Source organism: Chiloscyllium plagiosum, unplaced genomic scaffold (genome assembly GCF_037043375.1).
Source record: "Chiloscyllium plagiosum isolate Xiang-an unplaced genomic scaffold, Cpla_swu_hap1 HiC_scaffold_16, whole genome shotgun sequence".
Lineage (NCBI taxonomy): Eukaryota > Metazoa > Chordata > Chondrichthyes > Orectolobiformes > Hemiscylliidae > Chiloscyllium > Chiloscyllium plagiosum.
The window spans coordinates 30,347,245-30,374,325 of NW_028270154.1; the positions used below are offsets into that span (position 1 = coordinate 30,347,245).

Genomic DNA, 27,081 nt, shown 5'->3' on the forward strand with positions numbered 1-27,081 from the left:
TCTTTGGGAATTTCACCAATGATATCTCTGCAAAATCCTGCAAATCCTGTGTCAGGATAGGGGCTCCAATAACAGTATCCTCTTTCAGGCCAATAGCCCACAGTCAATGCATTGGTTGCAGTCAATATGCTGTGTTGGATGGGCCATATCGTCTGCAGGGCCTGACACAAAGCCTCCAAACTGAATTCTCTCCTCTCAGCTTCTGCATGGCAAGCAGTTATAGGAGGGCAGAGAAAATGTGTTACGGTCGTCTCCAGAGCTTCCCTGAAAAAAATCATGCAAATCCCCGCCAACCAGTGTGAAGTTCTTACCCAAGACTGCAAACTATCTCAAGCATCTCTAATGAGCCAATGTGGAGGCCAAATAAACACTGGAAACCAAGCCATCTTACCCAACTACCTCAGCAAACAGCTCCTGCAGCAGGGTTTGAGGATCCAGCATCATCTGTTTAGTCACCTCAGGACCCACAGGAGTGGAAGAAAGTCACACTTGATCTCAAGGATCTGTCTAAGAAGAAGAATTCAACTTTATTGAGATCAACTGAGGAGAGAAGAGAAAAAAGAGGAAAGATTTGTCAGAATTAACTGCAATTTGTAGATAGATACTTTTATGACTCATGATTTCTTTATGAAATCTGTTATCCTTGCCTGATAGCAAAATCGCAGACTGATGAACAATTGGTATATAATGTAATGCTTGGAGGAACTGCACAGATTTTCAGATGGTAAGATATGAAATACAACCCCAATAAATGCTTGCAATTTAAAAACTGTGCTCAGGTGGCCATTCTGTTAGTGCTGAGAACCACGTTTCACCTGAAGTACTCCAATGCTGAGAAAAGAAAATCTCCTGTATCATGCTCCTGTAGATCAGAAGTATTCAGAACAGGATGATCCCCTGAGGAGAGGAAAGCGTCACTTTGCATAGCACAGAGTTAATGTGCTGTTTAGAAATATGTCGCTTGGCCACTTTGAGCACAAAACAACAACCTGTTGCATTCCTCTGCCCCAGTTGCATTCCTCACTGCTCATTTCATGACTTAGGCTTTTCTGTGCTATAAATAGGTTGGCTATTCAGTTTCTGACCAGTTCCTGTTCCTTACCTCAGTTCAGTTAATTCCATTCATTTGAAGTTGTTCCGTAAAGAACAGAATTATTAAATTATTGATTTATGTTTCAGGAGAAGAAAAAGGATTTAATTCAAAAGAGGAGAGAATTATTTGACAAGAATTATTTATTTCTCCCTCTGAACTGTAATTTTAACTTTAAGAAAAGGAAGAAAGGGATCCACAAGATTAATTCTGCTGGAAATGGCGTCTGGTCGAAAAAAACAAATCCTCGCTTTGCTGAAATGGAGAAAAGGTAACATTGTTATTGTCGACTAAATAAGTATGCTGAAGTACACTTGGTAATTCTTAACTTTAAAGGGGCACTCCTTCGTGAATGGGGCTGCAAATTCAATGGTTATTTTGCAAACATGATGAAGGAGCTGTGGTTCTGTTGTAGCTCTGAGAAAATATTTAAGGATATCATAAATTTGAATCACATTTGATTATAGGGTATTGGAATTCAGGATCAATGCTGGAAATCTGAAATTAGATAGGAGTTTGGGTCAGCGCTACAATGTATATTCAGGAAATCGGTGTGACTGGGATCAATGCTGTGAATGTTAATGACAAGAGCTATCCAAACTACACAGTAAACGTTTCCCTGACGTCAGGATGTGAGCTCCTTACATAAAGACAGGATGAGGTCTTTTCATAACCTTGTAGAAAAGGCTTTCAGTGAATACTTTTCATGATGTACCTGAATTATAAAGCAAATTCAATACATCTAAAATAATAAAGGCCCATTAGGTATTCTGGTACAGAGAGAGAGAGAGAGTTACCCCTTTAACCGAAAATATCACTATATGGGCCTAATAAAACTTGTTTGAGCGATAAAGCTTTGAAACACCACAATGATCCAATTGTACTAAAGAAATATAATGGCTTGAAACTTCCAAGGAGCAGCAGTAATGAATGGATTGCTGCAATTCTTGTGAATTTCCCCAACTCAATGCTGCTGCATATTTCTTTAGCTTTCACACTAAATGCATGGGTTCCTTCAGAGAATTTCATAAGAGCAGAGTAGGGGGAAGACAGGATAGCTGGTCTTTACACTATTATCTGCCATATGCTAAATGTGAAGCTAATATCACTCAGGGTGAGTAAGTGATTGAGAAGATGGATGAGATGGCTAAGTGGAAAAGTGGGTGAAGTGAGTTAATGGGCAGGTGGATAGGTTGATAAAGGTGAGTGTGATTGGGATGGGTTGCTTGGTGAGCATGTAGTTAGTTTGGAAGGACCATTAGCTCAGTTCGGACGAACTGTGGGTCAAATTGGGGGTCAAGGGTGCACTTGGGTGGTCATGTCACCGGGGTATAGGGTTCTGGTTGACAATCAGTTATTTTATGATTTTTAAGTGGCTCAAATGACCCCCAGATCCCTTTTTTCTGGACATTGGACTTATTTAGGGAATGTGAAATGACGAGGCAGTAGACATGTGTTTTATTTAAAATATAAAAGGTAAGTATAATACAAGAGAAACAGGTAAATGTAATAAACAAGGAAACTAGCATAACTAATTCTACAGAGAACAGTAATACTTTAAATTATGCTATTTACTAGATTAACATTAGTAGAACCTTACCCTACTGACACACACAGAAAACAACAGTTGTAATGACAGAGTCTTTAATCAGAATTCATACCCTGGTGTCTCAATACACTGTTACCACCCGCCTTCCCCTGCCCGCTAGCTCAGGCGTGATTTTGGGGTCTGGGGAGTTTAAGCTCACCACTCAAAACGTGGTCTGAAGTGCACCCAGTTGGTAAGGTGCTCTTGGTTCAGAACAGGCCCATTCTGGAAGCTCTTGTTCAGAGAGCACTTGCTTAGCTACCCCTTCTTGGATACCCTTTGTTCCAATACTGCTCTTGGTTTGGCTTCTTGATTCCATGAGACCATCGAGTCGATTCCACCATTTAATCATGGCTGATAGGCATTTCAATTCCTCTTACCTGCACTCTCCCCACATCCCTTAATTCCTTGTGAGATCAAGAATTTATCAATCTCTGCCTTGAAGACACCCAATGTCCCGGCCTCCACTGCGATTCGTGGCAATGAATTCCACAGGCCCACCATTCTCTGGCTGAGGAAATGTCTCCACATTTCCGTTCTAAATTGACCCCCTCTAATTCTAAGGCTGTGCCCACGGATCCTAGTCTCCCCACCTAATGGAAACAACTTCCCAGCGTTCACCCTTTCTAAGCTATGCATTATCTTGTAAGTTTCTATTAGATCTCCCCTTAACCTTGTAAACTCTAATGAATACAATCCCAGGATCCTCAGCCAATCATCATATGTTAGAATTCAGCTTCTCTTGTTTCTTGCTTAGGAAGCTGCTTGTTGGGGATGGGAGCCGTGGGCAAGCTATTTGTGCAGAACCTTGTGGTTGAAGAAAAACAATGTGGAGGTGCCGGTGTTGGACTGGGGTGGACAAAGTAAAAATCACACAACACCAAGTTATAGTCCAACTGGTTTATTTAGACTGCTGCTCCTTCGTCAGGTAGCTAGTATGACAGGATCATTGTATGACACTTTGATCTTTTACTATAAATTCTGTGTCCTAGGATCTTGCCCATCTTAGAGAGGTGATGTAAATTATAATTCCAGGCTGAACACAGTTCCGGATAGCCCTTTCCATTCTGTGAGTTGTATATTCTCCACAGAGCTCATGTCATTTGTGCCTTTTGAAAACTTTGAAAAGTCCAGGACTTTGTCCAGTGTTTTAAATATTGGGGAGTTTTGCTTGATCCTACAGGGTAGTCAGGAGATTAGCAGGACAGTGGTCGTAGTCGGAATAAATCAGGAAAGTTGTCAAGTTGGATATTTGGATGTGTGATGGGGCAGTCAGTTCTGAACAGTGGAATAGTTGAGTTGGGTCAGGGATGGATTAGTGGGGTGTTCTGGGGTCGATTGGGAATCACATATAAAGTTACCCAAATGTTTCACTCGACTTGAATCTCTCCAGCATTTCCTCCATAATTGCCCTTGCAAGTACTGTGGATTTGTCTGAATCTTTGATTCTAACTCAGTGTTGGAGACAGACACAGAGAGTCCCAGTCAAAGATCAGACAAATTGTTGTCAGAGGTTTAAACATCCTGTGGAAACCCTAATCTGTCTGTGAGGACTTCAACAGAGTCCTGATGTGCAAACTTCAGTTGAATATCTAGTTACGAATGTTTCAGAGCCTGAATAATTTGCCAAAGTTACTTTAGTTGAAGTACAATGTTCCAGGTTTTAGTGTGTTAATTTTTAAAGTCAAACTTCATTAGGAGAGACTCATTGGCCAGAAAAGCAGAACTGTTCTCAGTTTTGTTGACTTTCCAGTTACACAAGTATCTGACTTCAGTTGAATTCTTCATGGAGGTTTAGCCAGTGGGCTATTCTTGGACTCCTCTGACAGTTTGCTTCAATGGTTTGCAGCAGGTCCCCTGGGTCTGCTGAAGGCAAAATATTGCATTGCAAGTGGGCACTCAAAGAAAAGGAAAATAATTTTAAAGTATTCTTGTTTTGTGTTTACAATATAATGGTACTATATGTATATATTTCATTTTTTTTCTGCATTTTAACCATTATTTTACACAGTACTGGAGTTCCCCTTTCCTTGCTGCTTGCTACTTAGTACTTGAAATAATGTGACTGCATCCTTACCTCAACGTAACCCTTACACTAGACCTATATAAATAAACATGCTCAAAAATAATTTCCTGCCAAGTTAATGGGGGAAAATAAACTTACGTTTTATTCAGACTATCTCTCAGTAATCTGTACCATTTTCCATTAGAACAAGGTCCAACATTGTCACTATTCAGACAATGAAAATTTGGGTTTTTTTTATTCTTTTACAAACATGGGCATCATTGACCAAGCCATCATTTGTTACAAGTCAATGCCCATTATAGTTTAAGTCTGAAGCTGCGTGTCGGCCAGACTGGGTTAGAACAGCAGATTCCCTCGCGAAAGCTTTGGTGAAATGGTTAGGATTTTATGACCATTCATGATCATGATTAAGACCAGCTTTCAATTCCAGATTAATTTATTAAAATTAAATGTGATTTGACTAATTGCATTTAAATACCGCTATATGCTATGGTGAGACTTAAATTCGTGTTGCTCTTACTCTGGGTCTCTCAATGAGTGTCCTAATGTCACTATCAGTATACCACCATCACCCACTAACACCACCCAAACCCTGATATTTTCCTCATCATATAGACGTCCGCCAATAGACAATCATTTGAAATTAATGATTTTATTTCTCTTCCTTAGCAAAGGATGACGAAGGCCTAATTGGAATATTTTAACTGTTATGTTGGTAAAATGAGTTAACTCAATACAGACTGAGTATTGTGTGCCTTAGCAGCACATTAGGAGATACATTTGTACATCAAACTATCAGCAATAACTACATAGAGGCCGGTACCTTGTCACTAAGTCACCCTTTTGTGACAATGCTTTTCCTTTAACAAGGTTATGTTGTGCTTGGCTTTTTTTTCTAAAAAGATTGTAAAAGACAAAGACTCCGAAAAGTCTGGGGTTGAAGGGTTTCAGGGCCAAGTTGATAATAGTTAACAGATACTGCGTCGAACAGAAGGCTTTCAAGTTGTTGGACAACACACTTGTACAATGAAAGGGGACTGGCCCGTTCTCCCAGCTCAGCTCTTCTCTGGTTTGGTTTGGTTTTTAGCAGTACTAGTGAAAAAGCTGATGGACCTAAAGAAGCAGGTCCATGTTGATCTTTCTCCTACTTCTCTCCAGTAAGACTGTGTTTGATTTTACCTTTTGTGCCAAGGGGTGTTTGTGGGGATTGGTGCAAGTATTGGGAGCAGCATCATTACATTGGGATGATCTGTTGGGTTTTTGGATATCTTTTGTTTGTGTTTCATACGATAATCTTGTAAATAAATTCTGTCTTGTTTAAAATGAAGTGGTTTGACCAGCTGATTCACTCCTGGAATATCCACTTTACACCTGCTTAAAGCAACGAGCAAAGTTAGGGTCTGGGCTACTGTTTTGAGGGGGTCTGGCCTAGTCCATAACACTTTACTTAGACATGCATAGTACTTGATACTGATCCAGCTTCCTCAGAACCATCTCTCAGAGTGAACAGAACCACTGACACTCCTGTTTAGCAAGGGCTGTCAGCTAGGGCTCCCTGATTGGGCCAGATTTACAGCACCAATCAGGGAACTCATACCCTATGAGGTCCACCTGGCTGATCTCGTTACAATCACTACATTATCAAGGGGGGTCCTATGATAATTTTAAAATTTTATCTTTTGTGAACGATCTCATTTCAGGTAAGAAACAGAAAACTGAAAAAGAAGAAGTTGTGACTCCAGATGATATAGATTTTGGCTCTAATCAACAGAAACAAATGTCCTCACTGTTTGGGAGGAGTCAGTCAGAAGACTCAGGCCTGGACCTATCAAACTCTTCCTATCAATTTCAGAAAAATTTTGATGCACTAGAGCACACCTCCATCCACAGCAGAAAAATATCAACTAGCTCTGACCCCTACTCTGACTTATCTTATGACAGTAGGACAGTGCTGTTGCCAAGGACCTACAGTTTTACTGCTCTCTCAGGTGGACAGCATGAACCTAAAGCAACAGCATCTTCATCAGAAGAGGATGATGATTTCTTTGGCTTGAAAGACATCATACAAACAATTAATTCACAATATAGTCTCCCAGAGTCGAGAGAAACAGCGAAGTCTGATTTTGCAGATGTTACAAAGAGTGAAATAGAAGAAGGGAAAAAGCATAGATTAAGTTCAAATAACTGGCGTAATGAGAACAAATGGAAAACCAAGGAGGAACGTGTCATTTTGAGAAGGCATCAAACAATACTTGGGTTCCATGAACAAGTTAAGAAAAGTAGCTTCCGAAGCAAGGTTAGTCAAATTATTCATGAGTCTTGCTTACTTACTCACTTTATTTATCCCATGTATTTTGCTGCTGCAAAGCTTAAGAGATAGTGATAACAGAATGCTTATTTCCAGCTGTGATGCTCTGTATCAGGATCAAGGATTTCCATCAGTCCAAAGTAGCAAAGGTCCTTCAACTTTTGTCCCATCATTGCCTCAAACCACTCAGACCATCTTAATACAGTGAACCTATTGTTGTACAAAGATTGAAGGTGGAAGCAAAAGCAACTTGTCAGCACGGTGACATTTGAAGTCTCTGTACAGGATTGTACCGGGTTGCCACATCTACCTGAAGTGTCTTTGACCTGACTTCTTTCGGCTGAGACACAATGAACTGGAGTGCAAGTTAATGATTCTCCAATAGGTTGGGGAGCCCTAGCAAAGTCAAACCTATGGGAATCAGGGGGATATGTCTCAGCTGATTGGAGCCATTATTAATACCAAGGAAGATGATTGTGTTTTTTGGATGCTAATTATTTCAGACCCAGGACATCTCTTTCGAGTTTCTCTGTGTAATGTCCTAGGCCCAACATTCTTCAGTTGTTTCATTGATAGCCATCCCTCTATCATAATGTCAAGTGGGCATGTTCTCTGATGATTGCACAATGTTCAGCATGATTCATGACTCCTCATACACTGAAGCAGTTTGTGTCCATATGCAGCCTGGGCAACATCCAGGCTTGGGTTGATAACTGGTAAGTAACACTTTGGCCACAGAACTATTAGGCAATGACATCTCTTTGATTTACAATGGTGTTACTATCACTGAATCCCCACTATTAACACCCTGCATGGTTCAAATGACCAGAAATTGAACTGAACCAGCCTTTTAATGATTGAGCTACAACAGCAGATCAGAGGCTAAGAACTCAGAATGAATAGCTCACCTCCTGTCTCCACAAAGCCTGTCCATCATCTAAAAGATACAAATCGGGAGTGTGATCCAATACTCTCCATTTGCCTGGACTGGTGCAGCACCAACAACGCTCATGAAGCTTGACACCATCCAGGACAAAGCAGCCTGCTTGACTGGCACCTATCCACCATCTTCCAACATTCATACCCCTCACTACCAATAAACAGTGGCAGTAATGTGCACTATCAAAAGATGCACTGCAATAACTTCCCTAAATTCCTTTGACAGACCTTCTATAACCTCTAGCACGTAGAAGGACAAGGGCAACAGATGCATGTGCCCACAATCACCTGCACATTTCCCTCTAAGTCAGCTGCCATCTTGACTGTATCACTACTCCTTCATTGTTGCTGGATCTAAATCCTGTAATTCCTCCCTAATAGCATTGAGTGGGTGTTCCTACATGTTAATGACATCAGCACTGCAAGAAAAAATTTCACCACCATCTTCATGAGGGCAATTAGGTATTGACAATAAATGCTGCCTCGCCAACAATATCCACATGCCATGAAGAAAGAAAAATGCAGGTTATACTGAAATGTAAACTAATAAACAGTAGGAATCTGGTAGAGATTAAGGGTTAGTACATAGAAATATGGAGGGTAAAAGCAGAAGTAGACCATTTGGTACATAGATCCTGCTGTACTATTTGATATGATCATGGCTGATCATCTACCTGAATACCATGTACCTACGCTCTCTCTACATACACCTTGAAGTTATTAGTATTTAAAAACTATTCATTTCTTTCTTAAATATATTCAATGATTTGAATTACATGGCTGATGTGTTAGATAAGTCCCAAGGGTCACCATCCTCTCTCAGTGAACAAATGTTTCCTCATTTCAGTCCTGAGCAGTCTTCCCTGCATTGTGAGACCATAACCCCTTATTCTAGAATACCCAGATGGTGGTATCGTTATTTCTGCATACAATCCATCCAGCCCTGTTGAAATGGATTTTTTCAATGGAATCTCCTCTCATTCTTCTTTAGTGAGTTCATGTATTGTTGACCCACATTCTCACATAATTGTCAATCCTGCCATCCCAGCAATCAGTCTGGTGAACATTCCCTGAACTCCAATTATGGCAAGTATATCTTCTGTTTAGTAAGGAGGCTGAAGCTGCACACAATACTCTTAAGAGAAATAGTAACATTGGCAACTTGAAAGCTCTATACAGCTGTGGTAAGACACCCTTGCTCCTGTGCCGAAACCCTCTTGCAATGAAGATGGACGTACAATTTGCCTTCCTAACCTTTGCTGTACCTATCTGCTTGCTTTCAGTAATTCATGTACAAGGACATTCAGACTCTGTTGCAATTAAACATTTTTCAATCCATCACCATTTAAATAATGCTCTGAATCCTGTTTTCTTCACAAAGCAAAAAAGCTCACATTTGCCCACAGTTCACCTCATCTGCTCTGCATTTTCCTATTCATTTAATTTGTCCAAGACATCTTGAAGACTCTTCACTTCCTCTGCACTGCTCATAATCCCACCTGGTTTTGTGTTGCCACCAAACTTGGAAATATTACATTTAATTCCCTTATCAAAACTACTCATATATATTTATTAATAGCTGGGGCCAATTATAGTTCTTTCAGGAAGTTACTGTTCACTACATTTCATTCCAAAAAGAATATCTAGGTATTCCTATTCTCTGTCTCCTGACTGCTAAACAATTCTAACTCCGTGCCAGTATACTACCCCCACCACTCTGTGCTTTGATTTTACACACTAACACCTTATTCTGACATTTTAAAAAGCTTATTGATACTCCAAATATATAAGATCTACTGGTTCTTCCTCAACTGTCCTACTGGTTATGTTTTCCAGCATTATATCTCCACGAATGCAAATTTCCTTTAATTCCTTCTTCCCTACCAACCCTTGCTTCCCCAACATTTCTGGAAAGTTATTTGTGTTTTCTTTGAAGATTGAACTAAATCAGACTGTCATGGAACTTCAATTATTTTCACCTAGTCTCTCTTTTTACATACTTATCAAATTTTGACAGTCTACTTTTAAGGTTATTGCAAGTTTACTCTTATTCTCTATTTTTCCATTCCGAATCAATAATTTGAGTGCTCTTTGCGGGATTCAGAACTGCACCCAATCCTCAGGCTTGGACTTTTTTTTTGCTTATAACTTTAGATGGCTACTCTTTTGATCTAATACAACATTTCATTGGTTTTGTCAGCCATGGTTGGGCCATTTTCCCTGTTGTATCTTTAAAGGAAAGTCACCATTGACCCAGAGGGCTATTTTCTTTTTAGATAGGAACAGCTGGCAATGGTTTACTCTGAGGATCGCCAGACCTCAGGCAAGGTGGGACCTTTGCAGTAATTGCAGACCAGCACAAGAATTGAACCCAGTATGACAAACCAGCCAGCCATCCATCCCACTGAGCTAAACGACCTCTTGATATGGCTGCCGTAAGTCACGTAATAGTTCTTCAGAGACTATCTATTTCCTGTGGAGTTATACCTTTTAATGTATTTTCCCAATCCAGCTCAGCCAATTTGTGCTTTATGTTTTCATAATTTCCTTTATTCAATTTGATTTAAATTTAACATCCTTGCTTCAGATTTTACTACCTCACTTTCAAACATAAACTATTCACTCATCCCTAAAGATTCTTTTACCTTTAAGATTTATCAGCAAGACTGTTAATTCACCCTTTTTCTTTACAGAATAGATCCAAAATTGCCTATGCTCTTGAACATAGAAAGTAGAACATAGAACATCGAAAAGTACAGCACAGAACAGGCCCTTTGGTCCATGATATTGTGCCGAGGATTAATCCTAATGTAAAATAAAATAACCTACGCACCCCTCACCTCACTGCTATCATGTGCATGTCCAGCAGTCGCTTAAATGTCCCTAATGACTCTGCTTCCACCACCACCGCTGGCAATACATTCCATGCTTTCACAACTCTCTGCATAAAGAACTTCCTCTGACGTCTCCTCAAGACCTTTCTCCTAATATCATAAAATTATGACCCCTCGTGCTATTCAATCCTGCCTTAGCAAAAAGTCTCTGGCTATTGACTCTGTCCATGCCTCTCATTATCTTGTATACCTCTCTAACTCCTTCTTTCCAGAGAGAAAAATCCGAGCTTAGTCAACCTCTCTTCATAAGGCAAGCCCTCCAGTCCAGGCTTCTTTGTACCCTCTCCAAAGCCTCTGGATCTTTCCTATAGTATGGCGACCAGAACTGGACACAATATTCTAAGTGTGGTCTCACCAGGGACTTGTAGAGCTGTAGCAAAATCTCATAGCTCTTAAACTCGATCACCCTGTTAATGAAAGCCAAAACACCATATGCTTTCTTAACAACCCTGTCCACTTGGGTGGCAACTTTGAGAGATCTATGTACTTGAACACTGAGATTTCTCTGTTCCTCCACACTGCCAAGGATCCTATTTTTAATCCTAAATTCAGCATTCGAGTTCAACTTTCCAAAATGCATCACTTCGCATTTATCCAGGTTGAACTCCATCTGCCATTTCTCAGCCCAGCTCAGTATCCCGTCTCTGTCATGTTGCAGCCTGCAGTAGCCCTTGATAGTATCGGTGACACCTCCAACCATTGTGTCATCTGCAAATTTACTCACCCAACCCTCAACCTCCTCATTCAAGTCGTTTATAAAAACTACAAAGAGCAAAGGACCAAGAACAGCGCCCTACGGGAGCCCACTCAACCCTGACCTCCAGGCAGAATACTTTCTGTCTGCAACCACTCTCTGCCTTCTGTCAGCCGATCAATTCTGAATCCAGACAGCCAAATCTCCCTGTATCCCATACTTCCTGACTTTATAATGAGCCTACCAAGGGGAACCTTGTCAAATACCTTGCTGAAATCCATATACACCACATCCACTGCTCGACCTTTGGCGACCTGTCTTGTCACCTCCTCATAAACTCAATAAGATTTGTCAGGCATGACCTGCCCCTCACAAAACCATGCTGACTGCCTTTAATCACACTATGCTTTTCCAAATAATCATAAATCCTATCCCTCAGAATTCTTTTCAAAACTTTGCTGACCACAGACGAAAGACTGACTGATCTGTAATTGCCAGGGATTTCCCTATTACCCTTCTTGAAAAGGGGAACGATATTCGCCCCATTCCAATCCTCTGGAATGACTCCCGTGGAGAGTGAGGAAGCGAAGATCTTTGCCAGCAGCGTAGCAAACTCCTTTCTCGCTTCCTGGAGCAGCCTAGGATAAATCTGGTCTGGCCGTGGGGACTTATCAACTTTAATGTTTGCCAAAATTTGCAGCACATCAACTTCATCAATCTTGATCTGTTCAAGCCTGTATCCCAGTGCCTCAAAGTTCTCATTCACAACAAGTTCCCTTTCCTTGGTGAAAACCGAAGCAAAAACTCATTTAGGGCTTCCCCTATCTGCTCAGACTCCTGCACAAGTTCCCTATGCTATCTCTGATTGGCCCTACTTTCTCCCTGATCATTCTAGTCATGTCTTCAATGTGCTACTCTAGAAAACCATCCCTAACACACTCCAGAAACTGTCCTCCACATCTATAGTGATTCAGATGTTCATTTTAAAAATCCCAAGAAAGTAAACATTTCCTATAAGGCATGCAAATCAACTTTGTTTGGCAATTGAATGTTACTGAAAATGGGAGGTGAAACAACTCCATAGAAGCTGTTATCCCATCACCAAGTCACTCGTTATTTACACATGGTGGGCCCTTGACACTGATCCACCTCTCTCAGAGCCAGCTCTCAGGGTGAACAGAACCTCTGACACTCCTGTTTATATCTGTCAGCCAGAGCTCCCAGATTGGTCCTCGTTAACAGCCAGGGGACTCACATTCCATTAGGTCCACCTGGCTGACCTCATTATAATCACTATAGGAGGGAGAAAAGAAATCAGAAGCACAGTAAAAAACCATAAGGACTTGTCTAGCTGGCTGTCAACATATATTACAACCAATTTGAATGATCAAATATCCAGCTAAGACACATATCCAAGCTTTGGCAACTGCAACCAGATTTTTCCAATTGTTTAATCTTCATCCACCATAAAACCCAACATACCACTGCTGCCTGTATCCTAAACCACACCTCAGCCTCTCATCATTGACACATCCAATCCAGTGGTGTCAACATTGCTTGTTTACAACTTTTAATATACCAAAGTAATAATAAATGAAATAGAAGTGGAAACTTTAATCACATGCAGACTTCTAAGGCTCGGGTGATGTTATGAGCCTATGTCTTCCCAGGAAGCTGAGCTGGCCCACCTTCCTAATCTCAATCATCACTCATGGTTCTTTTCCATTTGATTAATGTACATTCCCCTGCCCCTGTGATATTGAAGCATTCAGCCACCTAGTTTGACACTGTGGAAATTGCACACTAAGTGCTGCAGACTAGTCTCAATATTAAATCAGAGTACGTGCAGGTAAGTGACAAGCAGCAAAATAGATAGTTAGTTGGTTATAAAATAGGAAATAATGTGTTAAGCCTAGAAATGCCAATAAACATCAGTTTAAAACAGTGTCCAATAGGGAATGTTGCTGTGACCACGCTGGGTCACCTTCTATCGTAATAATTTTAACTTGCGAATCATTATGTGAAATTTCAAGATTTTCTGATGCCAATAAATTCAGAGGTGTAGGCTTTACAACAGATAAATTTAAAAAAAGCTACAAGGAGACTTTAACAAAATTTGCAGTTTGACTATATAATTGATAAATGAATTTGATGGCAGCGAAATGTGAGGTGGTACTTTTAATCAAATGCAGAAAGTGGCCACATAATGAGAGGAAGGAGCTAAGGCAACTGTGGATAGAAATCAACCAATTATTGAAAACAGTCAATAATGCTACAAAAAAAAAAACAAACCAATGTGGTTTGTGGTTCATTTCTGAAGGAATATAATTGAAAAGCAAAAAGTTAGTGAGTTTGCAGATGACACCAAAATTGGAGGTGTAGTGGACAGTAAAGAAGGTTACCTCACATTACAATGGGATCTGGATCAGATGAGCCATAGGCTGAGAAGTGGAAGACGGGGTGACCTTATAGAGGTTTACCAAATTATGAGGGGCATGGATAGGATAAATTGACAAAGTATTTTCCCTGGAGTGGGTGAGTCCAGAACTAGAGGGCATAGGTTTAGGGTAAGAGGGGAAAGATATAAAAGAGACCTGTGGGGCAACATTTTCACGCAGAAGGTGGTACGTGTATGGAATGAGCTGCCAGAGGAAGTGGTGAAGGCTATACAATGGCAACATTTAAAAGGCATTTGGATGGGTATATGAATAGGAAGGGTTTGGAGGGATATGGGCTGGGTGCTGGCAGGTGGGAGTAGATTAGGTTGGGATGTCTGGTCGGCATGGACGAGTTGGACCAAAGGGTGTCCCCGTGCTGTACATCTCTATGACTCTATGACTCTAAGTTGAAATGAACTTGTATTGAATTTTAAGTGCATCACAGTTGGAGACCAATGCACAGTTCTTGTCTCCATGTTATAAAGCAGATGTAGAGTCATTGGAGAAGGTTCAGAAAAGATGCACAATGGTGATACCAGATGCCAGAACTGAGAGGATATAAGCTTCAGGAAAAAGACTGGGGCAGAATCTTGTTGAGCAGTCTGGGGTCTCAGTGTTGGCTGGAGTCACATATTAGGAAAGGTCCTTGAGTGTGCCCTGGGGAGATTTATCTAAATAGTTGCAGAGATGCGTGAATTTACTTACTAGGTCAAAGAGGTTGGGTTTGTTTTCCATAGTGAAAGGGAGATTGAGAGGAGATTTGATTGAGGCACATAACATTATGACAGGTTTGGATATGAGACACAAAGAAATAACATTCTCATTAGTTAATGGCGCAAAGACAAGAGGAGTTAACTTCGGGTAAGGGATGCAAAAGGATGTGAAGAAAATGCTTTCATGGGGCAAATGTCGATGAAGTTGGTGAAAGCAGAGTTAGTCAATGATTTCAAAAGGAAATTATATGGGAAATTGAAAGAAATAAACTTGCTTTGGAATGCAGCTGTCAGACTTAACATTGTTTTATGAAAGGAAAGTCTTAATTGACTAATTTTCTGGAGTTCTTGGAGAATATAATATGCAGAGTTGATAAAGGGAAACTAGTAGATGTAGAGATTTTGAATTTCTGGAAAGCATTTGATAGCTGCTTGCAGTATTGCGGCATGAATTGAGAACTGGCTAATACACAGAAGACAGTATGATGATGAATCAGTCTTTTTCAGGTTGGAAAGATGAAATTAGTGGATTTCCACAAAGATCAGTTAGGGCCTCAATTATTTATTATTTATGTTAAAAGTTTGGAAGCGAAAGTAGAGTATAATGTGTCCAAACTTGCTGATGATATTAAAAAAATCAGAGAATACATAGAATCTCTACAGTGTGGAAACAGGCCATTCAGCCAAACGTGTCACACCGACCCTCCAAACAGCATCCCACCCAGGCTCATCCCCCTTACCCTATTCCTGCATTTCCCATGGCTAACATACCCAAACTGCACCTCCCTGGATGCTATGAACAATTTAACATGGCCAATCCTCTTAACTTGCACAGCTTTGGACTGTGGCAGGAAACTAGAGCATCAAGGCTGGAATTGAACCTAGGTCCCTGGTGCTGTGAGATAGCAGTGTTAACCACTGAGGGAGTATACAATGATGAGGACAATAAGAAATTTGCAAGGGAATATGGTTAAGTTGAATGAGTGTGCAGAAACTTGGCAGATGGAGTTTAATAGAAAAGTGTGAGAAATATGAATTGATGATTTATTTACAGAGGAACCTCGAATACCTGGGAGGAATAATTTACTCTGAGGTTTTGCCTTTACAAGTACCTAGTGCTTGTTGAAAACAGACTTTAATGCTGAGGAACAACTATTGTTTGCAACTGTGATTGTTGGCATTGTGGACAGGGCCTTCTTCCCAGTGTGGACCTTCGTTGGCCATCATGGGAAGCTTTCAAAATGGTGGCTGGCACCTGTTCCATGTACATTCTATGTTGTTGCCACATCTTTCTTTCAGTTCTACAGCTGTTATGGCAGCTACATTGTTTTTCGAACTAACTGGACCCTTCTGCTGCCCGGAAGGCTATGAGATAGATTAGCGCAGAATTCATTGCTTCTTGGTGCCAAGGTGTGTATGTTCGCTGACAAACTTCAGGCACTCAGTGTTACCTGTATTTGATTTTAAGACTTTGGTTACTACTTGCCATCTTGTAGTAAGATCAGATAGAGAATCAGTTAAATGATCATGGACAGGGTTTTACTGAACAGAACAAGATACCAAGCAAGGTCAGAAAGGACAATGTCTGGAAACTTACAGACTCAGGCTTCAATTCTATGTGATCTTACAGACATGCTCAGTAGCTACTCTTACAATGAAGATATAATTAGTTTGGTTAAGAAGAAGAAGGAAGCATATGTCAGGTATAGACAGGATCGATCAAGTGAATCCTTAGAAGAGTATAAAGGCAGTTGGAGTATACTTAAGAGGGAAATCAGGAGGGCAAAAAGGGACATGAGATAGCTTTGGCAAATAGAGTGCAGGAGAATCCAAAGGGTTTTTACAAATACATTAAGGACAAAAGGGTAACTAGGGACAGAATAGGGCCGTTCAAAGATCAGCAAGGTGGCCTTTGTGTAGAGCCACAGGAGATGGGGGAGATACTAAACGAGTATTTTGCATCAGTATTTACTGTGGAAAAGAACATAGAAGATATAGAATGTAGGGAAATAGATGGTGACATCTTGAAAAAAGTCCATATTACAGAGGAGGAAGTACTGCAAGTCTTGAAACGTATAAAAGTGGAATAATCCCCAGGACCTAATCAGGTGTACCCTAGAACTCTATAGGAAGCTAGGGAAGTGATTGCTGGGTGCCTTGCTGAGATATTTGTATCATCGATAGTCACAGGTGAGGTGCTGGAAGACTGGAGGTTGGCTAACGTGGTGCCACTGTTTAAGAAGGGTGGTAAGGACAAGCCAGGGAACTATAGACTGGTGAGCCTGACATTGGTGGTGGGCAAGTTGTTCGAGGGAATCCTGAGGGACAGGATTTACACGTACTTGGAAAGGCAAGGACTGATTAGGCATTGTCAACATGGCTTTGTGCATTGGAAATCATGTTTCTCAAACTTGATTGAGTTTTTTGAATAAGTAACAAAGAGGATTGATGAGGGCAGAGTGGCAAATGTGATCTATATGGACTTCAGTAAGGCGTTCGACAAGGTTCCCCATGGGATACTGGTTAGCAAGTTTAGATCTCATGGATTACAGGGAGAACTAGCCATTTGGCTACAGAACTGGCTCAAAGGTAGAAGACAGAGGGTGGTGGTGTAGGGTTGTTTTTCAGACTGGAGGCCTGTGACCAATGGAGTGCCACAAGAATCGGTGCTGGGTCCTCTACTTTTTGTCATTTACATAAATTATTTGGATGTGAGCATAAGAGGTATAGTTAGTAAGTTTGCAGATGACACCAAAGTTGGAAGTGTAGTGGACACCGAAGGAGATTACCTCAGATTACAACAGGATCTTGATCAGAAGGGACAATGTGCTGAGAAGTGGAAGATGGGATTTAAATTAGATAAATGTGAAATGCTGCATTTTGGGAAAGCATATCTTAGCAGGACTTATACACTTAATGGTAAGGTCCTGGGGAGTGTTGCTGAACAAAGAGACCTTGGAGTGCAGGTTCATAGCTCCTTGAAAGTGGAGTCGCAGGTAGCTAGGATAGTGAAGAAGGCGTTTGGTTTGCTTTCCTTTATTGGTCAGAGTATTGAGTACAGGAGTTGCGAGGTCATGTTGCAGCTGTACAGGACATTTTTTAGGCCACTGTTGGAATATTGCAAACAATTCTGGTCTCCTTCTTTTCGGAAGGATGTTGTGAAACTTGAAAGTGTTCAGAAAAGATTTACAAGGATATTGCCTGGTTTGGAGGAGTTGAGCTATAGGGAGATGTTGAACAGGCTAGGGCTATTTTCCCTGGAAAGTCGGAGGCTGAGGGGTGACCTTATAGAGGTTTACAAAATCATGAGGGACATGGATAGGATAAATGGACAAAGTCGTTTCCCTGGGATGGGGGAGTCCAGAATGAGAGGGCACAGGTTTAGGGTGAGAGGGGAAAGATATAGAAGAGACCGAAGGGGCAACTTTTTTACGCAGAGGGTGATACGTTTATGGCATGAGCTGCCAGAGGAAGTGGTGGAGGCTAGTACAATTTCAACATTTAAAAGGCATCTGAGTGAGTGTCTGAATATGAAGGGTTTGGAGGGATATGGGCTGGGTGCTGGCAGGTGGGATTAGATTGGGTGGGATATCTGGTCAGCATGGACAGTTGGTCTAAAGGGTCTGTTTCTGTGCTGTACATCTCTATGACTTTATGACTTTAATTAACCCTTACGCCACAGTGTTTAAAACTGACCAGATGTTTCCACGGCATCATTTTGCACACTGCAGTTCCTACTTAACGGTTACACACTCTACATGTACAGTAATAGTATTCACTAAATATGTATCCTGTATAAATTCTCTCTTTAGACTTGGTCTACTGTCAGACTACAATGAACGTTGCACATATTGCAGTGGAATCTCATGATAGCAGTCATGTAACAGTAAATACCAACTTCTCTCTCTAATATCAGCATATGCTGTTACATATGCACAGAGTGGTGTTTCTGGACCTTCTAATACAGGAATGGGAATATTGTACAGAATCTGTAATATGATGGAGAAGATTACTGAACTGGAGAGAGATCGAATGGTGCTGCTGAGGCAAAACAATGAACTTCAGCATCAGTTATCTCAAAGTCAACAGACGGAAGTAAGTTATGAATAATTCCTTTGCTTTGTGTTTCATTAAAAATTGTTTATATCGTCCCGGATCATGGATGCATGGGTTTAAGACTTAGGCTGTAATTAAGCCAGGATCATAATGAATGGTGGAGCAGGTTTGAAGGGCTGAATGGCCGACACCTGCTGTTATTTTCTATGTAAAACTAACAAAAGAGAAAATTAGTAGCTCTTTGTGTTATCTATGCCTCAGTAAAAAATTTCTTTTCGGTTTTGTAGATGCACGGCTGGTATTTAGGAGGCTTTTTTTTGTCAATGGTCAGGAGTGCTGGGACCACCGTGGGACTCACTCCCCTCTGTAGTATGGATCATCCATCCTTCTAATCCACTATCTTCCCCCACCCCCTAATCTCACTCCTCAATACCTGTTCTCTATTCTCCAAACCTCCTGCTGGGAAGGGGGCCAGCATGTCACTAGGTTGCATGAAAACCCATTATTTTGGGTCATTGCAACAATCTAATGACACAGAACTCATCTCTGAGTTAAAATCCAGCCACTAAAAGTTAACAACAACGCTAACAGAGCTGTTCATCAGAACTTACTATGAACTATAACATGCTGCTGTCAATCAGTTTTCCACTGACTCTCAGTTCTTTCCCTTTTCTTAAAAGTGGTAGCTCCTTTTGAGTACAAAGTTTGTGAGAAGATTTGTAGCTCAGGTGCTCGTTGTTGTGGTTCTGTTCGCCGAGCTGGGAATTTGTGTTGCAGACGTTTCGTCCCCTGTCTAGGTGACATCTTCAGTGCTTGGGAGCCTCCTGTGAAGCGCTTCTGTGATGTTTCCTCCGGCATTTATAGTAGTTTCCGGACAACCGGAAGCGGCAGATTCAAACCACTATAAATGCCGGAGGAAACATCACAGAAGCGCTTCACAGGAGGCTCCCAAGCACTGAGGATATCACCTAGACAGGGGACGAAACATCTGCAACACAAATTCCCAGCTCAGCGAACATCCTTTTGAGTACAGATTCACAGCTATTAACCTAGATAGCCATTTGACATGAGTATCAAATGCAAGAGCCAAACCCAGTCTTGTTCACATCTAGTTTCTCTCCCACGGCTCATATGCACTTTTAGTCAGGGATAGATAATTCCAAACATTCCTCTATACAGGGGTGATATTTGCTTGGCAAGGGCTGCAGGCAAAGGTTTGGTTTGGTGTCAGTGCTGTTCGCTTGGTCTTATGTCAAAGGTTGGAATGGGTCAGAAAAAATAGCCAACTAAGAATCAGGGGCCAGCTATTGCTCATTTACGGGTATCATTTAACTGGAACAAAAACAGAAATTGCTGGAAAAGCTTAGCAGGTCTGGCAGCGTCTGTGGAGAGGAATCCGAGTTAACGTTTTGGGTAGAATGACCCTTCCTCAGAAACTTTCATTCCTTTAACTTGATCTGCTTTGAGCCTCTGGTAGACTCAGAACTCAACAACAATGCACAGCTCATGTGCTTTGATTACCACTCCAGCTTTCCCAGGTTGAGGTACAAAATATAACTAATAATACTATGACTAGGATCAATGGAAATCTGGAATCAAATAGGGATTTCCCATGGCAGGTTGACTATTATACCAGGTGAAGCATTGAATCACTGAGCAATTGAAGGACCTGCTTTCAGCTAAAATATTAATTTGTATCTAGAAGGAAGCTTCTCAAAAACAAAGTTTCTTCTAAATTGGGCTAAACTTAATTAGGCTTCAGAGTTTTCAATCATTAACAAATCAATAGGAATCATTGTACAATATTTCTCTTGTCTATTGTAGGTCACATTTCTTAGCTGCTGTACCTGTGGTGCAGGAGCTAAGTTGAGTGCTTCTCACATTATTCCACGGCAAACCATTTGTTCCAGACAGATGCTGACAAGGAACAGCCCAATAACAGAAGTAAAGAGTCAGGTTTCCCTTGGCCCATCTTCAGGTAAACTCTCAACTTCTTCTCACGTTCAGCTTTAAAGCAATTTCACTGACTGTACGGTACTAATGCCCAATGCTGCTTGCTCCACTCTTTGTGACTGACTCAGATTGTTCCCTGTTGTGATATTCAAACCCCAAAAGAAGATTCATTTTTAGTGTATGTGATGGCAATCTAAGAATCCTGGACAGCATTTCTGATGGTAAATGTTGCAAACTACAACACAACCAACTGTGTTCCCAACTCCAAACACAACAACTTCCGCCCATGCATGTGCAGATGGTCTTTGTGACATAATTCAACCACAACGGTATACCACACGCCACGCCGATACTAGGTTATTCTGATTTACATGTGCAGTGGCAAACTAACTTCAAACGCTGAGCATGAAGATATAATTTTGGGGCACAATCTGCCTTTTTTTAAATCAGCTGCATGAAGCGGTTATTTCCATCAAATAAAACAGAACTGCTCTTGCAAAGTCTCTAGGTTTTTAAGATTAGAAGCAATATTTTAAGTGAAATTAGGTTGAACTAAAATTCCCCTGCCTGGTGAAATTTTAAAGTGAGAGAAAGCCTGACAGTAAATACTCAGTTCAAGTTTAACAAAAAAAATCAAATTCCATTGCATGTCAGAAATAACTACATTCTGGGCATTGAATGGGATCTCTGGCTTTTGTTTCAGGTTTCTGATGGGGAACTGATGCTCATGTGTTTGTCTGTACCATGTTCTGTAAACGTATGGGCAGCGCCATCTTGATAACAGGCTCTGAGTATGCAGTCATTCCGCCATCTAGTGGCTGCATTGACAATTAACACGGCAAGAGAAAAATATGTGTTTATACTTAACTTTAATAATCACAGACCATCCTAAAACATAGTGCAGTCATTTTAATACTTTTAACGAGTACACTGCAGTTTTCTTAGATGTAAACTGTAGATTTGCACACAGAAAGATCACACAAACAGTAATGTAATTATGACCTGATAATCAGTTTTAGTGGTTTTGGTTTATGGATGAATAGTAATCAAGCTCTGGCGAGACCTTCTTTCATATTTTTCAAAATAGTAACAAGGGCTGTTTTACATTTACCTGATGCAGCAGATGGTCTCAGTTTAATGGTGCATCCAAAGTGCCTTTGACAGTGCAGCATTCCCTTGGTATTAAATCACAACAAAAACCTTGAGTTAGTTCGGAAATTGTGGTGGCACTTGAAACCTCAAACGTATGAACATATGAACAGACAAAATAGGAACAGAAGTAGACCGCTTGGCTCCACGAGCCTGCTCCGCCATGATTCATCTTCAAAATGCCTATTTTCATCTACTCCCCGATAACTCCTATTTCCCTTGCCTTACAAGAATCTATCCACTCTACCTTACAAATATTCCACAACACCAGGTTATAGTCCAACAGGTTTATTTGAAAACACTAGCTCTCAGAGCACTGCTCCTTCATCAGGTAACTGGTGGAGCAGGGTCATAAGACACAGAATTTATAGCAAAGGATCACAGTATCATGCTTTTCGGCACCTCCACATCATCAAAAATATTAAATGATTCTGCGTTCTGAGGTGGAGAGTTCTAAACCTTTTAGAGGAATAATTTCTCCTTACCTCTTCTGAATTTTAAATTTTAAAACAATGCCTCTTCTTCTGGCCCCACTGACAAAGGGAGACATAATTTCCACATGCACTCAGGGTCTCGTACATTTCGATCAAGTTAACCATCACTTTTCTAAATCCGAGCAGACACAAATTCTGCCTGCCCATCTTTTGCACATAAGGCACCCCACCCATTCCGGGTATTAATCCAGTAAAGCCCCTTTTGGTGACATATCTATCTTACCTCCAACCTCTCTCAGTGTCACCTTTAAGTTTAGCTACCATGCCATTGCTGCACTCATGTAAGTCATTGATGTGCATCGTAAAAGGTGAGATCCCCGTGAGACTTTACAACTCTGGGTGAGAGGTGTGCATACTACAGACTGAACCATGGCTAACACTTTACAACTAGAGAAATACTGTGTCCACGAACAAAAAAGAATAATTTACGGTGCCCCTGAGTTTATTTCAATAAAACTAAGGCACATTTTAATGTGAATATCGGGAATCCTGAATTCCAAACCGTAAAAGACTGCTGCCTCTCCATTGACCTAATCTCCCAAAGTCCTGACGGATAAAAGTGCCTAATAGACAGTGGTAAGCTAGCCATCATAGTTCCTCTCTTCACCAGCGATATTAAATTACTGTAACATCTAGTGCATTTGGGTATCAAATATCCTGCTCACAGGAGCTGGCAGCCATTTAGGTGCAGGTAGCACTCCAGCACTGACAGTTCCCATCATCAGGAGCATGAGCTATTGCTGATACTGCCTTGAAGTCAATGTGAGGGGGACATTGATGAAGCCATGGGAGAGAGAGAGAGAGAGACAAGTGAATAGTCTTTAATTGGGAGAAACATTGTTGGGGGACCTAGTGGAGAACGGGGGAGCCAGTCGAGTGCACAGTAGCTTCATTCACGTGCCTCCTCTTCCCAATGCTGGATCCCTCAATCAGGCATACTGTCTGACAAGGCTTGCTATATGGTTGACTAATATGTCAAGTTTAGATTAGAGTAGTGCTGGAAAAGCACAGCAGTTCAGGCAGCATCCGAGGAGCAGTAAAATCGACATTTCGGGCAAAAGCACTTCATCAGGAATACACAGCTCCACTCATAAAATACCAGTAGCAGCTTGATCAGGCCCTTAAATGACCATTATGTTCTTCTTAAAGGCCTCAATCAGGAAGGCTTTCCACCCTGGACTAAGTGAGTATGAGCCAGAAAGGTAGCAGCATGTTCACCCTGCAGCTTCGGCCTGACTGAAAAGACCTTTCAAGCCATCCCTAGAAAGGGAGGCAATAGAGTAAATTTTGTGTTAATTTTTTGTATATGAATACTCTTGCTACTTTCAAGAAGAAATCTGCTATAATGTTATTCTAATAGTGAGCAACTCATAACTATTGTTTTTCATTTCTGTTTTTCAGAAGCCAGTGCAGTATTTGAACAGTTCAATAGCTCTCAACCCACATTTACTGATGTTGCTTCGACTTTTACACAGAAACCTCTGGAAACACTGAATCTTGAATCTGAAAGTGATCAATGTGTTAGCAGAGTGTGAATGACAAAACATTATGCAAGGAATTGTGTCAGGCAATTAACTTTGAATTTTTTGTCCCAATTTATTTAACTTTCACTCAACATCCATAAATGTGCATTTCCTGGAAACAGTAATTAAAGATTGAGCAGGAATCTAATAATACTAGTGCTCCTAGGATCATTATCATTATCCTGCTTTGATCTGCCAAGTTAGCACAGACAAGAGAACAAGTCTGAATTTGCAATCTACCTTGTGAAGTATCACTGCATGGTACAATCTCACAGCTTTAGAACTTAATGAATTGTTCTTGCAATCTATAGTACTAACACTGTGGTATGGGTGGGAAGTGATGAATTACTGAGCACGTACCAATAATACGGGAAGAATGTTCAACTTTAGTGGAAACGTTCAATTTTAGCAGTACTTGAACAGCAAGTCATTAATGCATGCTGTTCTATTTACCCATCCCTTAGGCAGCACTAAGGACTCAGTCTGACAGCATCAGATTGAGAACATACAGAAGTTACAATTTTTGCTCTATGGACCTGGGTACTATGGACTAAGAAAATGAACTTTGCTGTCACTGAAATTATTGAAAAGGATATATTCATCTATAAAAATTCACAACATGTGTTCCAAAAAAATCAGCCTTGTTTCATTTCAACAGAATAACCCCTCCAAAACTTACTTTATGATATAGAAATGACTATTGATATTATTGCCCAAATATTGAACATACTTTAACTAAATTATCTACCATCTCAGTTTAATGTTGAGAGAAATTTTGTACAAATGCTTAAGGGGTTTCTACAATGATGTTGTAATATCAACCACTACTTGATAAATTTCTTCAATCCAGCCCTTCCAAACGTAAAGGTCTGCTCAGTTATGTTGCAAATTTTGTTGCGTTTAGCTATAAAATTTCCCTTTGTTGTTCCATTTATAAGTACCAGAACAAATGGACAACTTCAGGGACTGAAGTTACCAGTTGATTGTAACAGAAAACAACTTGGTTGGTACAAGACAGATTCATGACATCAGTGTCTTATCTAATATTATAACTCATGGATGTTCTAAAACTATAGAATTGTGATCCTAATTTTGTTATTTCAAGATTAAAATGCAGTACTGACAGAAAGGTTATGCTATTTCTGAGCCTATAATATCTTTTGAATATCTGTTGAACATATATCAGAAGCGAAGCTCAAATTAATTAGTATTTATTATATACATTTGATGTATAATACCACCAAATACCAAATATTTCCTTCAAGTGACTTAAACCTTCCCCTAATCATATAAAGAGTGTAACAGTTAAAGAATATCAAGCAAATTTATGGCTGAATGACATTTTTTTCCTAAATATTTAACCAGAACTCATATTATCATCCTTTTTGTGTGAATTTCATTTAATGGGGACATAAAGCTTAAGACAGAGTACCATATCCATGTGTGCTCATGTCCGTGTGTGAACATTTGGCTAAAATATCCCACTAGTTTGTTGAAGGAAATAAGTACAGAATTGTTGAGCACATTTTTGCAAAGCACAAGATACCTGGGCAGGTGTTTAAGACGGTTATGGTTTGCTGCAAGATTCCTTGATGGTATCATTGACGGGGCCCTTCTGTTCCTGAGGAAGATCACTGGATCTAAAAAGTTGACTCTCCTTACTTTCCAAGGGTGCTGCCACATCTGCTGAGTTTCTCCAGCTCTTTCCATTTTTGTTTCAGTTTTCCAACATCTGCAGTTCTTTGTTTATTACTCAAGGATTCCCAAATTGTGAAGATATTTGACATTTTTACGAACATGCCACAACAAAAATCTACTCAGATTTTCTACTCACAAAATTAAAACAGAAAGTGTTCCTTTAGATTTTGGTGTATTTTCAGTGTTTTTGCAATGAGAATCTTTGAATCAAAGTTCTTTCACAAATTTTCTCCATATGCATTTTGTTCACTACTAATATGCAATCTCAAATTTAAAAAAAAAGTCATCCCATAGATGCCAGAAACTTCAGTCCATTTCTTTTAGGAAACTTCGATTTCATAACTGGCAGAATTCTTGGTATAAGAAAAATGTTCGGAGTGAGACTATCAAAATGGAGGTGACAAGTAGTGATGAAATAAGAACTATTATTTTTGTAAGGCTATATTTATAAATCAAGTAAGGGTGTGTTTAAGGTTGCATTTGTTCAATTCCAAGATCATGAACTGAAATTGTGAGAAAAGACCATTAGCGCTATTCAAGTACTTTTGAAGAACATGCCTACGCTCATTTTAGCATCCAAATGTATTTTGAATCAAACTGAATTTGCCTCTAGCACCATGAAAGGTTATTGCATTATTTATCAACCTTGAAGTAGTTTGTCCTGACATTTGTTGATGATTTATGTTTTATACACATTTATTACTTGAATTTGCATTTTTAGTCTTTTCTCTGATTACTTTGATATCATATTTGCAGAAGTTGATATTTTAATTGGTTCTGCAGTCATTTCTTCGTTACTTTGAATTTATATCATAGAATGCCTCCAGTGTGGAAGTGGGCCATTTGGCCCATCGTGTCCACACTGACCCTCTGAAGAGCATCCCACCCTCTCCCTGCATTTTCCATGGCTAATCCACCTAGCCTGTACATAATGGGCAAGTTAGCATGGCCAATCCACCTCACCTGCACATCATTGTGATGAAGGAGGAAACCAGAGCACACAGAGCAAACCCACACAGACCCAGAGAGAATGTGCAAGCTCCACAGCCTGATGCTGAAATCGAACCCAAGTTCTTGGCACTATGAGGCAGCAGTGCTAACCACTGAACTACGGTGCTACCTGTATCTCCCTAGTTATTTCTCATAGCTGATATCTATAAAATGCTGGATTTGTCTTGTTACTCTGTATCCTAGCAAAGTATATAGGAGATTTTTTTGCCACATGTTAGACTGAGGACTGAATGCAATATTCCACATGGACCAACCAGTGTTATATAAAACCATAACAGAGCCCTATATTCTAGATTGGAATAATCTCCTGCAAATGCATTAGCAGAGGCAGTTAATGCCACTGATTTCACTTTTGTGAGCTGACTCTGCCAAATCTGCATGCATGCTGCCATGGTCACCCAAGAGACTAATGCCAGTCTCACTTGGCTCACAGTTCTACTTGGCATCTTCGGCCCAGTTTAGTTTAGCTTTTGTTTAGATCGTAAAATGAACATTCATGTTGATATA

General features: G+C 40.4%; 1 protein-coding gene across 2 annotated transcripts; it reads left to right on the plus strand.

Annotated features, from left to right (window-relative positions):
* Nucleotides 1–1,125: 1,125 nt before the first annotated feature.
* Nucleotides 1,126–27,081, plus strand: LOC122556903 (uncharacterized). 2 transcript variants are annotated; one of them, XM_043704156.2, is made up of 5 exons: nt 1,126–1,361; nt 6,405–7,000; nt 18,630–18,785; nt 20,571–20,724; nt 23,744–27,081. In XM_043704156.2, exons 1-5 carry the CDS (start codon nt 1,310–1,312, stop codon nt 23,875–23,877), a joined length of 1,092 nt encoding a protein of 363 aa, XP_043560091.1. In that variant the 5' UTR covers nt 1,126–1,309; the 3' UTR covers nt 23,878–27,081. The 2 variants fall into 2 exon arrangements, with proteins under 2 accessions (XP_043560091.1, XP_087851380.1); XM_087995254.1 differs by lacking the exon at nt 20,571–20,724 and having other exon boundaries at nt 1,156–1,361; nt 23,744–23,877.